We start from the raw sequence: 15651 nt of genomic DNA, 5'->3' as shown, positions 1-15651 counted from the left end.
TTAGCTAAATAAATCTCAAGATAAGTGAGTGAAGGGAAAATTGCTTAGGTCACACTCAGCTTTTTACTATATCCTAGTCATGAGAAACCTGTCATGAGTAAGTAATAATGTGATTGTTCCATGTACAAAACTAAACTGAACTGGAGTGCAAGCAATGAAAGGAGAGTCTAGTGCGTAAATACAAATTTATGATCTTGATCAAATTCAGCTAAAATATATTGCAGTGTCTGCTCCTAAGTGCTGTGGGCACAAACCTTAGTTTTAATGTTGATACATAAGATGTTTGTTATTTCCTTAGCTTTCTGAAAACAACAATAATAATTTTATCTGTGTTTGGAGCAAAAGGCTCCATGTTGTTTATCTGTAAAATAGTAATACACTAAAAGAAGGTGTGTGGTACAGGATTTTGTTTCCATAACAGTTCTAACATGACATTTATTTCTTCATCTTGCAGGAGCCAAGGGATTTATGGGTCTTCCAGGGATTCCTGGAAGACAAGGATTCCCAGGTGCACTTGGAGACAAAGGGGACATGGGAATTCCAGGTCATTTTCTTTCAAGACATATTACAAATATATAAAGCTCTCTAGAAGCATTTGCACATGTCTGAGCTGTTACTGTCAGCACACTACACAATTCTTGGACTGGGATTTATTCTGTACACCACACAATTCTTGGACTGGGATTTATTCTGTAGTACCCATAGACTTATCTTCACCCCAGCATTTGCGTGACTTGCAGAATGCAATTCTCCCTCTCTATCCAAATTCTTTAATTTATATATTGTTACATCTAAGAACCTCTTTCTAGAAATAAAATTACAGTTTAAATTACTTTAAGGAACAATTAATATCAGTATATATAAGCAATAGCTCACAAAACATGGAATGTGAAATGCAATTATGATCCTTTTAAGAATGGTATCAGTATTGGTCTTCTTCCAGGTCCAAAAGGCCAGAAAGGATCTCCAGGCTTTCCAGGACCATCAGGTGACCCTGGTCCACCAGGCTATAGTGGCCTTCCAGGTGACAAAGGAGATCCTGGGTACCCGTCTGCTGGGCCTCCAGGAGGACCTGGTCCAAAGGTATAAAGGCAGTGGAAAAACTTTCCTGTTAGGCAGAGCCTTTCACTATAGAAACAGAACAACATGTAAATGAGAGCTGCAGAGTTTGCAGAAATAGTTGATTTATTAGTGGTAAGAAATATGAAAATTCTATTGTATCATTACTCAGGATAAGTTTATTTCATGATATTTCACTTCAACTGTGCAAAAATTTCTTATTTATAAAGATGAAATATCTTGAAGTAATTTGCTTTCTGTAAAAGTTCCTAATTCATTAAGAGCAAGGTTGTTAAAAAGTACATCAAAAACTCATCTTAGCAAATGCAAAAGTCTTATAATCTAAACTTGTACTGTTTGGCTTTGATAGTCTGGTAATATCCTTGCACAAGATTTTTTTTCCTTAGTAATATGTATTACATTCAGTATATACTATGGTTGGTCATATATACATTGCTAAGAACAAACCAGTATTTTTAAATTAGATCAGTTGCACAGTTTAACTCCACATGTTCAGATTGTTGAATAACTGGAGTTATTCAACAGTTATATAGTCTTTTTACCTATGAGATTATCTGAAATGTGTGGCTGAGGCTATAAATTCCTCTATAAATCCTGTGATCTGTCTAAATTATTTGTTTATTTTAAGAATCATCTGGGTAGCCCCTATGAGATTACTGTGAAAAAAGTCAGTAGGAATTCAAGGAAAAAAAAATGCAATTCAGTATTTTGTGTAGCTGCATGCTACCTAAGGAATGAAAGTTTGGATCAAAAGAAGAGCTGATAGAATAAAACTGAAGGGAAATCTGTTCCAGGGAAAAATGTAAAAACAACTTGGTTTATAAAGATTAAAAATAGATCTTAACTATGTCTAAAAGATCAGCGCTATTATGAGACCTTGTATTTAGTCTGCTTTGGGCTTTGTCTGAAAATCCTAATGAAATGTGATTACATGTACTTAACCCTTAAAATTTCATGTGATTTTTCTGTTCTGCACTGTGAGTCTTTACCTGTGTGTGTTTCTCAGGGAGATCCAGGCCCCCCAGGAGTTTTTGGCCGCAAAGGAGAGAAGGGCTCCCAGGGCCCTCCAGGGCTTACGGGAGTACCAGGACCACATGGGATCAGAGGGGAAACTGGAGGTGCAGGAATCCCAGGTATGGGTTACTTTTGGGGGGCTGGTGAGCTGGCACCATGCTTGTAGAAGAAGATAATTCCTCCAACTGCACGGGGTGCCTGGGGTGGCACGCTGACTTACACTGACTGCTGCAAACCTCTACGGCTTTGTGGTCACAGCAGCCAGGCCAGCTTGTGTCACCTGGAGAGCTTTTGCAGCTGGCCAAAGCAGAAACAGCAAAGCTCTAAAATGAGTCTGGATCTAGAGGTGATGCCACTTCCCCTCTGCCCCACTGTTTCTTCTTACAGGGCAGTGTGGACCCCCTGGAGATCCTGGTGTTAAAGGGTGCCAGGGCCGCCCAGGACAGCAGGGAGTCCCAGGCCCTCCTGGTATGGAATCTCGCTTCTCTCCTAAACCACTGACCTGCATTTGGGATTTCATCTCAGTTTCAGGCTGTATTTGCCTCCTTTTAACAGCCCGATTTCAATGTTATCAGTTCTGCTGAGGCAAAAAGTTTTAATTTTGCTTCACTACTGGAAAGCTTTTTGCTCTTTCTTATTATAAGTACATATCCAAGGGTCTCAAGATGTGATATCCACACAATTATAAGAAAGGCTTAGGTTCTACCTCCTAAAAGACAATAATAAACTAAGATATAGGTAGATGAAGAGAACTAACTGGAGTAGCAAAGAGTTGTAGTTGTCTGCTAAAGCAAAAGTACTAAAACAGAATTAAAAATATACCTCAGGGACAGTGTGTACATGTAGCAACAGAGAGGCATGCATTGAAGGCTTTATTATGTCTGTGAAAATAGTGGGGCTGTTAAATCCAATGAAGTCCAGTGAGCTCCATACAAGCTACATGCTGCTCTAGACCAACACAGCTACCCCTATCTTTGAAGTAGCAGAGCTAAATTAAATTTTAATAAAGGGGAGTCAAATCTTCTCACTGCAAAATTACAGAAGTAAAAATTATATTGTGGTCCATTGTAATTCACAGGTGCTGTTGGAGTCCCTGGAAAACCTGGGCTTGTTGGTGAAAGGGGTACTCAAGGTCAGGATGGTATGCCTGGTCCCCCAGGAGTAAAGGGAGAACCAGGTAACAGCAGTGAAATATTTTCATTCTATTTTACAGTTGGGCTTTTTTCTGTAATTATAGTGACAAGGATGATTTGGGAAGGATTACTAAGGAGCTTCTGTGGAGCCAAAGCTAAGTTTATAAGTAGAAGGTTATAAGTGCTTTTCAATGTGATTTTTGTACATGCTGTCAACTACCCAAGTGCATTACAAATGCTCTATTCTCCATGTACTGTAATGTCACCTAAAAATGTTCATGTCTGCCAGAGTCAAAGTACTGCTAACAGCTCTTATGGGTTTAATCTCAAAGAGTTTAAAAGAACCAAAATCCTTTCAGAGTCTTCTGTCTTATATGAATATAAAATAAAAGGAATCTCAGTGTTTTCCTGCATGAATAGTGAAAGCTTCCATGACCTACACCTTGGGTTGTGAAACCTTTCATTTAAAAGTCACTCCTAAAGTTAACAATGTTCAGATAGATTTAGTCCTACACTGAATTCTGACAGAATTTTACACTGAAAAATTTTTCTTTGCATGCTAGTATCAAGAAGATATTTAGAAGGCTTCCATAGTATTTAGAAAGTATTCTCATATTGAAGTAATCACTGTTTGAAGTAATCACTGTTAACATATTATCTTTTATAGGTGTTTACGTTTATTTTTCTATTTTTTTAATAACTAAATTAAGTGCAGGTTTTTTCTGTTTTTTTCTCTGAAAAGAAAGAAATAGCTTCTTCTTGTAGAATTTACCTCAAATAAGATTGACCAATAAGTGTTCTTCCTATAAATAAAAACATAAAATTTAATTTGGGGTTTTGTATAGAAGAAATCATATAATACATTTTACTTTACATACTACTACACTCTACCTTTTGATTCCATGATTGCTGAAAAAATCTATGAAATATTAGAAAACTCTGATGTTTTCAAAAATTTATTTCAGACTTTGAGTGTAATGTGACCTAATATTTTACAGGACCATCAGGGAGAGGGATCCCTGGTTTTCCAGGTATTCCTGGGCGTAGAGGTGAGTTGTCTTTTTGAAAAGCAACAGCTTAATTTTTAAATCCCAGAACCATCATCAAGTCCCCTCCTGCTTTCAGGTGCTTGAAATGGCACTGAGAGTGTCAGAGGAAATCAAGAGTGATTTTGTGCTTTTGGTCAATGGTATGGTCCTCTATATTAAATGTCAAGAGTTGTTGCTTATGAAGTTTAGATTGTTGTAAAAGGCAAATAAAGAAAATTACTTCTGTGGTCTTGTGAAGGTGATATTCACATTCTAGAGCTTTTGAAATGTTATTGTGATACATAATTTGATTAACAGAGTAGGTTCTTATCAGAACAAGATAACAAGCACACTTTGAGAAAGCTGAAGTTGGTTGTATTTTAATTTTGTTCATTTTCCCTTTGATATTGATGAACAGAAGAGGGACTCTTCCCATTTTTTAGCTTTTACATTGTATTTCTAGTGCTGGTAGAAATCCATTGATTTGCTTTACTTTAAAAAAGTAAAATTAAAGCACTCTAAGACTGACTTCAGAACAATATGCTTATGGAATAGTCTCTTATTTTGTTGCGTTCATATTGATGCTTCCAGCTGGGATCTAGTTTAAAAGGATTTGTTAGTTCTGATGAACAAAGAAGCATTTCTTCTACTTATTCATTAATAAATACTGCCTTCTTTGGTCTTTTTATCATCCTCTCAAGTTTATTCCTTGGGATGAGCAATCTCTGAAAGGGAGTGGGTTTTTTTTATTTGTGGGGATTTTTAATTTAAAAAAAGGAGTGTGTACCTTGCTGTGAGTCCTGTCTTCTCAGAACTATGTTGCTTTAGGGCAGCAAGCTGGCTTTGGGGACTTCTCTGTACTAAAAACAAGGGCTGAATTCCACCTTTGCCATATAGGAAATGCATTTTTGGAGTTGTCACATCACCTCACTTGTCTTGACAGCCTTCTCCACAAGTGATATCCACACTTTGCAGGAATCAAAGGGGACATGGGACTGCCTGGTTTTCCTGGGCCTCCAGGTATGAAAGGTCATCAGGGAGATCAAGGACCCATTGGACCTCCTGGCTTAGTGGGGTTACCTGGATTTCAAGGTGCCACAGGCATGGCAATCACTGGCCAGAAAGGGAACAGAGGTATTCCTGGTGCACATGGAAGACCAGGTGTGTTTTTGGAACTCCTTATTTGTCTGAAAGGATATACTGATAATTGAAAGTAGAAGTCAGCCTATCCAGAATTCAAGATTGAAAGGGATATTCCCCCAAGAGAGTTTCATAACTGAACAGATCCCTTTAGCAACTAATGCAATATTACCATTGTAAACAACATGATCTATGCAGTGGCATTTAAATTAAAATAACTCCAAGCTTTTGAGTCCACCCGATTACATTATCTTGCTTTCCTCCCATGTGGTCTATGGGGGAGCTGAGATCCAACTTTAACAAAGTGAGATAACATGAGTGGCACTTAGGGACATGGTTTAGTGACATGGCAGTGTTGGACTTGATGATCTTAAAGGTCTTTTCCAATGTAAATGATTCTGTGATTCCTGACTTAACTACAACTGGAGGATATTCAAAAGTCTCTAGTGTTAAAAAGTACTGTAAGTTCTGATCTTAGATTAAATTAGCAGGTTAGGAAAAATTTGATTTTTTTAAAAAAGGGTGTATATTTCCTTGGAAATCACCGAGGTGATAAACATGTGTATCATTATGGAACTATTGAATGTTGCACTGTGTTGTGTGCAATCTAGGTGAAAAGCTGTTGGCAGCAGTTTTCCCTTACTCTGATGTCTCTGTGTAGGTGCTCCTGGTTTTCCAGGCCTTCCTGGTCTTTCCACTCTCAGCGTGAAAGGAAGCAAAGGTGTCCGAGGGGCGGATGGAATTCCAGGGCCAAGGGGCCCAGCTGGTGACATTGGCCCTCCTGGTCCCAAAGTCAGTGAAAGGAACAGTGCTTCTTTCTAACTGCATTGATTGTCTGCTCTTACCATGAAAAGATACTAATACTCATTAAAAAACCTTCCAAAATCTCTAAACAAACAACAAACCCAAACAAGCATCCCCTCCCACCCATTTTCACAAAAACACCTTGTAATAGCAGAAATACCAAAATGGATGTGAGAAGCAAGTTTATGGACTTAGGTGGATCAATAAGAATTGTTTTTCTAATTCCTGGTATGTCATTTCCTTGGCTGGTCTGTATTACAGGGTAATCCGAACAATCATATGACAATTTCTAACATGCTTAAAAGTGGAGCAGATAGTTCTAATTACAGCACATTCTGTGAACATAATGCCTTGAATATTCTGAACAAAAATGAAATATATTACATTGTGTGAAGATGCTGCTCCTGTTTATTACTGATGTTCTATGTTTTGCAGGGAATAGAAGGTCGATCAGGCTATCCTGGTGCTAGAGGGCACCCTGGATTTCTTGGATTCCCAGGTGTAAAAGGTATTCATATATTTATTATGTACACTGCCAGGTATTTTGACATTTTAAACCAGACAGATATATCTTCAATCTTCTCTTTTAGGAGAAAAGGGTAATCAAGGACCCCCAGGACCACAAGGTGCAGAAGGGCCAAGGGGTCCAAAGGGCCAGCAAGGTAACCAACCCTTCTCCTTCCAATACCAGCTGACTTAGGTTGATTTTTTTGGTTTGTTTTGTAGTTTGTTTGCTTTCTCTTATTGTAAAGCAATAGATCTTCATTATCTTTTTGCTGCTAGGCCCACCTGGATTCCCTGGAAAAATGTTCTCCATCCCAGGAAGCAAGGGTCCTGCAGGACTGCCAGGAATCCCAGGAACACCAGGTGATCAAGGAATTCAAGGGATTCCTGGACTACAAGGTGACTTATATTTTTATCTCTATGCATGTCTGTGTGTGCTGCTTACGAGAACATTTTGGTTTGGTGGAAAAACTTCAGCATAGAAATTTGACATGTCTTTAAAATCTCCACCATATTTAAAAATAGCTCTTTGTACCTCAATTGTGTTAAGACCTTATTATTTATAAGCTCTGTCCCATTCCATCTGCCCTCCACCCTTTCAGTGAGTGCATCCCTCAATGTAAGTCTAAGGAATATAACAGATGAAAACATTCCTCATTTTCATACAACCAGAACCATGCTCAGGATTTTTGTCATTTGTGGGGAGGAGGGAATTACCACCTATGCTAAAAGTACTCTAGATGTGTTCCAGTGTGATTTTTTGTTTGTTCTAGTCTGGGGGTGGGAAGGAAAGGACAGGATGGCTTCTCATTGGCACCAGAAGTGAAGCCTGCCACAGCTGTGAGGAAGGGGGAAGGAAGGAAAAGGTAGGGTGATGTGGGTATGCCATGGGTGTCTGGCCACCCTTCCCAATACCACAGCTTTGCACCCCAGGCAGGGAGCTCTTCAAGGGGGCAGGCCTCTGCTGGAGGCATTTTTCTGCATACATTCAATATTTCCTTGTAATCTTCCTGATAGGAAAGATGACACTTGCACTATAGATGGTGTGAAAACTTAGTAAGTTCATGTTTTATTCTACCACAGCTAGGTTTATGTGGGGATTTTAACTTTATTCTTTACCAGTTATTAAAATCTAGAATAACTACTGACATATGCCTCTGGAGTATTTTTTCTTGATTACAATTTAGGACCCAAAGGAGTAAAAGGTCTACCAGGACGTTTTGGTCATCCAGGGCATCCAGGATTGCCTGGTCCAAAAGGAGACAGGGGATTTCCAGGACAAAGAGGTACAGGAAAGCAGAATCTCTGTTTGACTGGTACTAAGTGAATTTACAGATAAATTGTACTGCTGATTTCTGCAAATCCTTCCTCTTACATGTATTGAGATTCTGTAATTTACAGAACATTTACAGTAACTTTAGGGACATATGTAAGCACATTCTTAGCTTTTAACAGATGCATGTTCACAACTGAAATAATGATTTACAGAAATATGCCTTGACTATGCTCTTCTGTTATTAATCACTTCTATTTAGTCACTTGAAATCTGTAGGTACCAGGGTGCCTTTATGTTACATCAAAATAGAATGAAATATTTTTATTTAGGCATCAGAAAATGGTTTTATTTTAACCTTTTTTTGGTTAAAATGGCCATGGTTCTTTAAAATACCTCACTATGCCATAAAGCTATGCAGTGTAAAGCTGCCTGAGCTAAGTCTGAAGGAATTCCTACATCTGGAACATATATTACAAGCCTTTAAGTTGTATCTTGTTATTGGTATTTTTTTGATTAGTTTCAAGCAGTTTCATGAATTTAAAAGAAATGAAAATTTAAACAAAATTATAATATTTGCAGAAATATTTATTTCTCATCCACAGGACAACCTGGATTGATTGGCTTTCCAGGTCTGCAGGGCTTACCTGGATCACCAGGTACTACCACTGCTGGTCCAACAAGAAAAGGATTTATCTTTACCCGGCACAGTCAGACAACAAAGATTCCTTCGTGCCCGCATGGAACATCCCAGATCTATGTTGGCTATTCACTGCTTTTTGTACAAGGAAACGAACGAGCACATGGACAAGATCTTGGTACTGTATTGGTAAAAAAATTCAGATTGTTTTCTTAGAGTCCAGTAATGCTAAGTTGTACTGAAGCCAAATTTACAGTAAGTGTGAGATAAACATTGGTTTCAACCATCTGTCTCCAGAGTGGCCTGGAGTCAATTCAGGAATTGTGGTTTAGAAGTCACCTTTCTTTCCTGCATTCCTATATTCCCCTTGTTGATATCCCTAGAGTTTTTTGAGGAGGAATTCAGTTACTTATGGACAGATGTCTAGTATAAACTGTCACAACATTTGGGCTGACAGTAGCACCACAAGATGTGTAGGAGAATCTGGTGGGTTTTGGAGCCTAAGTGGGATAGTTAGGGTGTGAATAATGTCACCAAAAACTTTTGTTTAAGCAGACAAATCCCTGCTACTGATACCATTCAAGAAGATTGTATTATTTTAACAGATTTTGTTCTTAGCCCTTGTTTATTATATAGATATTTTTGTATAAGCCAGAAGCATTTTGATTTAAGATCATTTTATTGAACAGACTCTTCTTATACTTAACAACTGTTTTGATTCTTCCTATAGTAGATTGGGTGCCATCATGTGTCTCTTCTGGTCACTGCACTAAATCTCCTACTGCCACAAACCTCTCCCCTTTTGTCTCCCAGGAACAGCTGGTAGCTGCTTGCAGAGGTTCAGCACCATGCCATTCTTGTTCTGCAGCACCAATGATGTTTGTAGCTTTGCTTCTCGCAATGACTACTCCTACTGGCTGTCCACTGCAGTGGTGATGCCACCAGACATGGCACCCATTTCTGGCAGGGCACTAGAGCCCCAGATAAGCAGGTAAAAGGATAAGAATTTCAGCTCTTCTGCCCTGGAACCACAGAGGCATCACAAATTGTTTAAAGTGGCAAATCTTAGGCTAGACCTGCCCGTCTCAGCCAGTACAAGCAGTGACTTCATCAGCCTGGTTTTTGATTATTCACCTAAGTATGTCAAAGACTCAGTGATACTTGCAAGAAAAGCTGGAATAAAGCTAGGGTCCCACCACAGGGCCTACTGCTGCAGAGCCAGCATAAGAAAATGGCACACTGTCCTACTGATTGCAGGGATTGTTTTCTTTAGACCCTATAATTCTGGATATTAGAGGCAGACTAAAATTAAAAAAAGACAGCTTTGTTATTTAGAATTATAGCACAAATAAAGTTCTGCTTTCAATTCTGGATGATGCATTTACTGCTGTTGGTGAAGAACATGGTAAACTGAGCTGAAGGTTCTCAGCTATGAAACACTATTCTGCAAGAAAGGCCCTTTCTAGTTGCTTGGAATAGCTGGGAAGGATGGAGAACAATATTAGAGAAAAGTTCTAAAAGCATGAAAGACCTAGAGCAGCAAAATCCAAGGTGGGAAGGCAGGCATTGCGCGCTTATCTGTCCTGCCCTACTCCATTGTTGCAATCCAATAGCTCAGCTTCAGTTTCCTCATTTAGGAAATAAATATTTCTTTTTCTAATCAGCAAATAAAGGTACAGAAGTACAGAATTTTGAACTGAACCAGAACAACACTAAATAGTGAGCCTGTGAAAAAGGTAATATACTGCTAGTTACTTTGTTAAAGGCAAAATTAAGGAGTTCAAATGTTCTGCAACTGCTTCCCATCTTAGAACAGTTTTAGTCTGGTGTTACTAGTAGAGATTGCAAAGCAATTGCAAGGTAAGGTATATGGGTTTCCTTCAATTTGCTTACTCCTCATTAAACACGCAAACCTGTGTGAGTGGTAGCATTTACAGCAAGGTATGCTATGCCATGAGGTAGCTACCATCGCAGAAGGCACAAGTTTACTCTGCTCTCATGTTTTCCCTCATGTCTGCACTGAATGTATGTGCTTTCCTTCCCAGGTGTGTTGTCTGTGAAGGAGCTGCAATGGTAATAGCAGTTCACAGCCAAACAACTGTAGTTCCTTCATGTCCAGATGGCTGGATGTCTCTCTGGAAGGGCTTTTCTTTTGTCATGGTAAGGATATAACAACTTGAATTATTAATTTTATATCCTCTCATTTTCATTGGTGCTTTCAGCTGTTCATAACTCATTTGTTTCTTAATAACTGTTAAATCCTTTTAATTTTTTTGCCTCTGCCAAGAAGTAGAAAATAATTCTATTAATTCTTATTCTTATTCAATTCCAAAAGCATAGAAACAGCTATTTTGATCTGTTCACAAAAATAGTGGCAGGAAGAAAAGCAGAAAAGATAAGAGAAGTACTAAAGGATTTTAGTCTGCACAAAAATAACTGTGTGCATTCACTTTCACATGTTATGCTAAGATCTAGGATACAGGTTTGGGGAGTGGAGTGGTTAAACTGGTCCTGAACAGAAAAATATAGAAATAAGTGACCAACTTCTATGCCAGGAAGTTCTTTTAAAAATGAGATTTGGGGTTGAAGTGCACAGAAAGCTAAAATCAAAATGAATGCAGAACGCTGTTTACAGAAGACTGCCTCAGCAATTTTGACACCATAATTAGATATGAGTGAAGAAAGTTCATAATGGAAGTGCAAACTGAGAACTGCTTATGGGACTAACAGTGTATTTATAATAGGGGATGTAGCATTTCATCTTTGTCACCCATGTTTGTGGGATGTTATAGGGATTGAAAAATTAAGGTAGAAGAATTTAAATTCCCTCTCTTTTGCGTAATGTAAAGTCCTTTTAGCTCCAGGGTGAAGTTTTCGTTTCTCCTGCGATTTGGCCCCAAGTAGTAATAATAAACAACTTGGAAAAGAATGAGAGAATTTTTTAGCATTTTTTAAAAACAATTTACTTGTTTCCAACATAGCAAAGTTAGATGGTATTTTCTAGCCAATTTTAAACTGTTGTAAATTCTTATAGAGCTACTTTGAGAAGCATTTACCAACATCAGAGAAGGAAAGTGCCTTTTCTGCTTTTTGTGTTTGGAGAAGTGATCAGTGCAACAAAAGATATGAAAACACACCCCCAACAATTTGGTTTATTTGTAATGTAGTTACTGTCATACTCAACTGGACAGAAGCCAGCTTTCTAGGCTTTGTACTGGTTAGTTTCATGCATTTCATTGACCTGAAAAAGGCCTTTGCAGGGACTTAAGAAATGCCATAACTGCTTGAATTTTCAGAAGGCTTCTGTGCTTCTTTGTAAATTTTATCAAATGAATCTGCATTCAGTTTATTTTGACCAAGATATACCACAGAACATGTGGTATGTTTTAGAAAGAGGGGGGGGTTTTTGCTTGCAGGTTACTAAAAGCTGATGGGCAAGTTCTCATCAAAATGCTTTGGTGGTTGCAGTACACAAGTGCCGGTTCAGAAGCTTCTGGCCAAGCATTGGCATCTCCTGGATCTTGTCTGGAAGAATTTCGGGCCGTCCCATTCATAGAGTGCCATGGCAGGGGGACATGCAACTACTACACAAATTCCTACAGTTTCTGGTTGGCATCATTAAATCCAAGAAGAATGTTCAGGTAAACTGTACTTCCCTGCATCCCAGTGCCCGAGGACACAAATGCCTGCAAAACCTGTGGGGGTTTCCTTTGTAATTCCCTTCAGGTTAGGCACCCCTGTTTGTTAGGTGCAGAGTTATTTTGTAGCACATAGATGTTTGAGCCAAGAATTTCAAGGTTGTTGTCAGTAATTCCATATCCAAAGTCTCATTATCTCTCCCTGTTTTTTAAAGAAAAAAATTGAATGTTTGGGTTTTTTCTTCTAGGAGACCTGTGCCACAGACTTTGAAAGCAGGACAGCTAGAGAATATCATCAGTCGTTGTCAGGTCTGCATGAAGAGACCAATCTAACTGGTGGCCACTCTTCACAGAACATGAAACTGATTTATTACAAAGAATTGCCTAACTCTGAAGAGCTATAATTTATTGAAATCCTGCTGCATCTGGAAAGAAATTATAAATTGCCAGTGCAGCACTGTGGTGTGAGGTAGGACAAGAGTTTGACTTTTGTCTATGGCAAATGACAAAGCACTTTGTTGGAGGAATCTTATAATGGCATCTGCAGGGGCATCTGCTGAACCTTGTTATTTCTGAGCTGCATCTTCACCATAAAACTACAGCATCACCAGATTTTTAATGAAAGATGTCAATGCTGCCTTGTGTCATGTGCTTTTCAAACAGCAAGACAAACTAAACGCTCCTGTATCAGCTTACCTATGTTCAGTGTTTTAAGCAGATATCATTTAAGGTGACAGTCTGGCACTTAAGAGAGGTAGGGTTCAATAGGAAATATTTTCAGTGCACTTTCAGCTATATAATGATTCATTAGGAGTTGTTTTGGTTTGGTTTTCTTGTCTAATAAACAAGTATCTCCTCATGTATCTCACCCTTCCTCTGTCTGGCAAACAGGAATACAAAGGTTTTTGTATCACTGTGATGATAATGGTGCTTGACTGGCCAGAGAGGGAGCGACAGCAGGCACTGGGCAGGCAAGACAGTGGTGACAGCACTGGCTGCGTGCTCCAGAGTGACTGTGGCTAAGGGCTGGCTGAAGAAAGTGTTGGGAAGTTTTCTTTAGATTCCATGGCTATCGACATCGATCATGCGATCTTTGAGTTCTTCAAATTTGGCAGGATTGGGCCTCTATTATGATCACATGCTCTCTGAAGAAACACATGTCTCTCCTGAAGAAAAAACTATTTACCAAGTAATTTGGGATTTTGTTAGAATTAGCAATTACTGTATGGCTCAAGGGCTCCCATGGCATTATCAGGTTATCACACACCCATCAGGATGTGATTCCCAACAAAATCTATAATACTTCCATTTTACAGTATTTCATATTTACACAATATTTAAACAAATTGTATTCTGTATTGAAATATTTAGCACACATATCTGCAAATGAAACTATTTATTCCATCCAGATAAATGTATGCATCCAGAATTTTTAAAAAGACTGATAAATTGTACCATCTAAGCACTGATTATATACAAGAGAATCCAACTGTAAATGAACATAAATACTTGAAAAGCACTTTCATTTGCTCATATAAATTATATTAAATTGTAGCTCTGAGGGTTTTTTTAATATTTATAACATTGCACTTGCAAGGCTATTTAAAATTGTAATGTTGACATTTAAAATGTTAATATTTTTTAATACTTGCACAACTTATCAGAATTTCAGTATTTAGTGAAGAAGCCTAATTCATCTGAATAGTTCTGTAAATGCACCATTTTAAATGTAGGGTCTAGCAATTCAGTGAAATAACCAGGACCTCTCATTTAGATGTTTTTTTTAAGCCAGTGAAATCTTATATTGTTTCTGTTAAAATACTTGCATTGTGTTTGTCAGACTGTTTGAATTTTCAGTGTTAACCTAATTAAGAAATGGTTTTGTCTGTGTTCCATGCCAGTTTCTTATGATGGGACTAACATGAAGATACCATTTATATGAACTGAATGGATATTTTGAAATTACTGTTTGCTTGAACAGTCGTAGTAATTCTGTTTGCAAGGGATAATTGTGAATTTACAGGGTTTAATGAAGAATCTCTTTGCAGATGCACTACTGGTAAGAAGGTATTAATGTCAAGTTAATATTTAGTCTTTCATTTGAATCAAGCCTGGGGTTGAGATTATCTTCCTTAAAACCATCACATACTAGACTTTTCCATAAACTCTGAAGTTTGCTTTAAGTACTCAAAGACCACACCTGTTGCTTGGTAGGTTGTTGGGGTGCTGGAGTTTGGTTTTTTGTTTTTTTTTTTCATTAATGCTCATTGCAGTCATCCAAAGATAGAATTGATGACTGTGGAGACTTCCATATAAAACTAGCTAGTAAAATGCAAATGTGAGTACCTGAGGCTGAAGTCTGCTGGAAATGTGTCCAGTAGAGAATAATGTGTAAGGAGAAGAGAATGGATTGTGGCTTTGAAGTCCAAAGGTAAGTTACAGAGAATTATGTCTCATAGTATAGCATATAACTGGAAGTTATGCCTTGTTCCTAGTTTTGGATTCTGCTGCTCACTTTTTTTGTGGCCTTCAAAAGTTACTAAAGAGGGATGTTGGTAAATAGCTCTAGATTTTGAGTGCTCAAAATGAGTCTTTCTTTCAAAAGCATGAAATACAACTGCAGGAACACATGTTCATCAAGCCTGGCATAATACAAGCTAGACACTGGAAATCAAAGAAAAACTTGGGAAAAGTTGATGTTGACTTCTCACTGCAGCTGCAGATCATTTTCCTTCCCTACTGCTAATGGTTGTTGTGAGGATTAGTTAACTGCTGTCTGTAAATGCTTTGGGAGCCTTAACTGGAAAGTGCTGGCGAGGTGCAAGCTGTTAATATATTGTACTGAAAGAATGGATGCATGAGAAATTGGGAATAACGAGCAAATAATGGGGGCTGTATTCTGCTAAATACAGCCAAATAAAGATATTTTGACTAAATAAAAGACCCATTTCCATGTTTTTTGTTTTTTTTTTTTTCCCTTTCCAGTACTAATGCTCTTGTCCACTACCTGGGCATACCAAAAAAAGGGTTATCTGATTAAAATATCGGGGGTAGAGTTTGTCTTAAGAAAGACACTTGCTCCCTCTGGCCTGGACCACACTCCAAGTTTAGGACTTGAGTGTAAATACCCAAGCTGGGTCTGTGCATACCAGCTTTCTTCCTATATAGGATACTGTGATAAGCTGGGGTTTTTCTTCTTATCAGCTGGTTCAAGGCTGTTCTGGATTCAGTAGAAGAATTTACATTGCTGACTGATAATTTATATTGCCAACACACTGATGGTTAGGTTGTTGCTCAGTAGTGTTTACTCTAAGTCAAGGACTTAGAGTAAACAGATCCCGTGATCTGCCAGTGAGAGGCACAGAAATGTGGGAGGAAGCATGGCTGGGACAGTTGT

At 38.3% G+C, this 15651-nt stretch overlaps 1 protein-coding gene across 1 annotated transcript in view; it reads left to right on the top strand.

Annotated features, from left to right (window-relative positions):
• The window catches only part of COL4A3 (collagen type IV alpha 3 chain), a 55200-nt gene extending 41588 nt beyond the window's left edge, over positions 1-13612 (top strand). The window contains exons 36-52 of the mRNA XM_030227119.2: positions 455-544; positions 944-1083; positions 2087-2213; positions 2482-2562; positions 3173-3271; positions 4226-4276; positions 5231-5416; positions 6057-6187; positions 6635-6707; positions 6790-6861; positions 6983-7102; positions 7891-7989; positions 8582-8794; positions 9430-9607; positions 10662-10776; positions 12085-12257; positions 12503-13612. Of these exons, the coding sequence (XP_030082979.2) occupies positions 455-544; positions 944-1083; positions 2087-2213; positions 2482-2562; positions 3173-3271; positions 4226-4276; positions 5231-5416; positions 6057-6187; positions 6635-6707; positions 6790-6861; positions 6983-7102; positions 7891-7989; positions 8582-8794; positions 9430-9607; positions 10662-10776; positions 12085-12257; positions 12503-12587 (2033 nt within the window). The 3' untranslated portion in view covers positions 12588-13612. The remainder of the gene's footprint in view (positions 1-454; positions 545-943; positions 1084-2086; positions 2214-2481; positions 2563-3172; positions 3272-4225; positions 4277-5230; positions 5417-6056; positions 6188-6634; positions 6708-6789; positions 6862-6982; positions 7103-7890; positions 7990-8581; positions 8795-9429; positions 9608-10661; positions 10777-12084; positions 12258-12502) is intronic.
• The last annotated feature ends 2039 nt before the right edge of the window (positions 13613-15651 follow it).

The sequence above is a fragment of the Serinus canaria genome, chromosome 9, assembly GCF_022539315.1.
Source record: "Serinus canaria isolate serCan28SL12 chromosome 9, serCan2020, whole genome shotgun sequence".
Lineage (NCBI taxonomy): Eukaryota > Metazoa > Chordata > Aves > Passeriformes > Fringillidae > Serinus > Serinus canaria.
The sequence above is the reverse complement of the archived record's forward strand: the minus strand, read 5'-3'. Positions and strand labels throughout refer to the sequence as shown.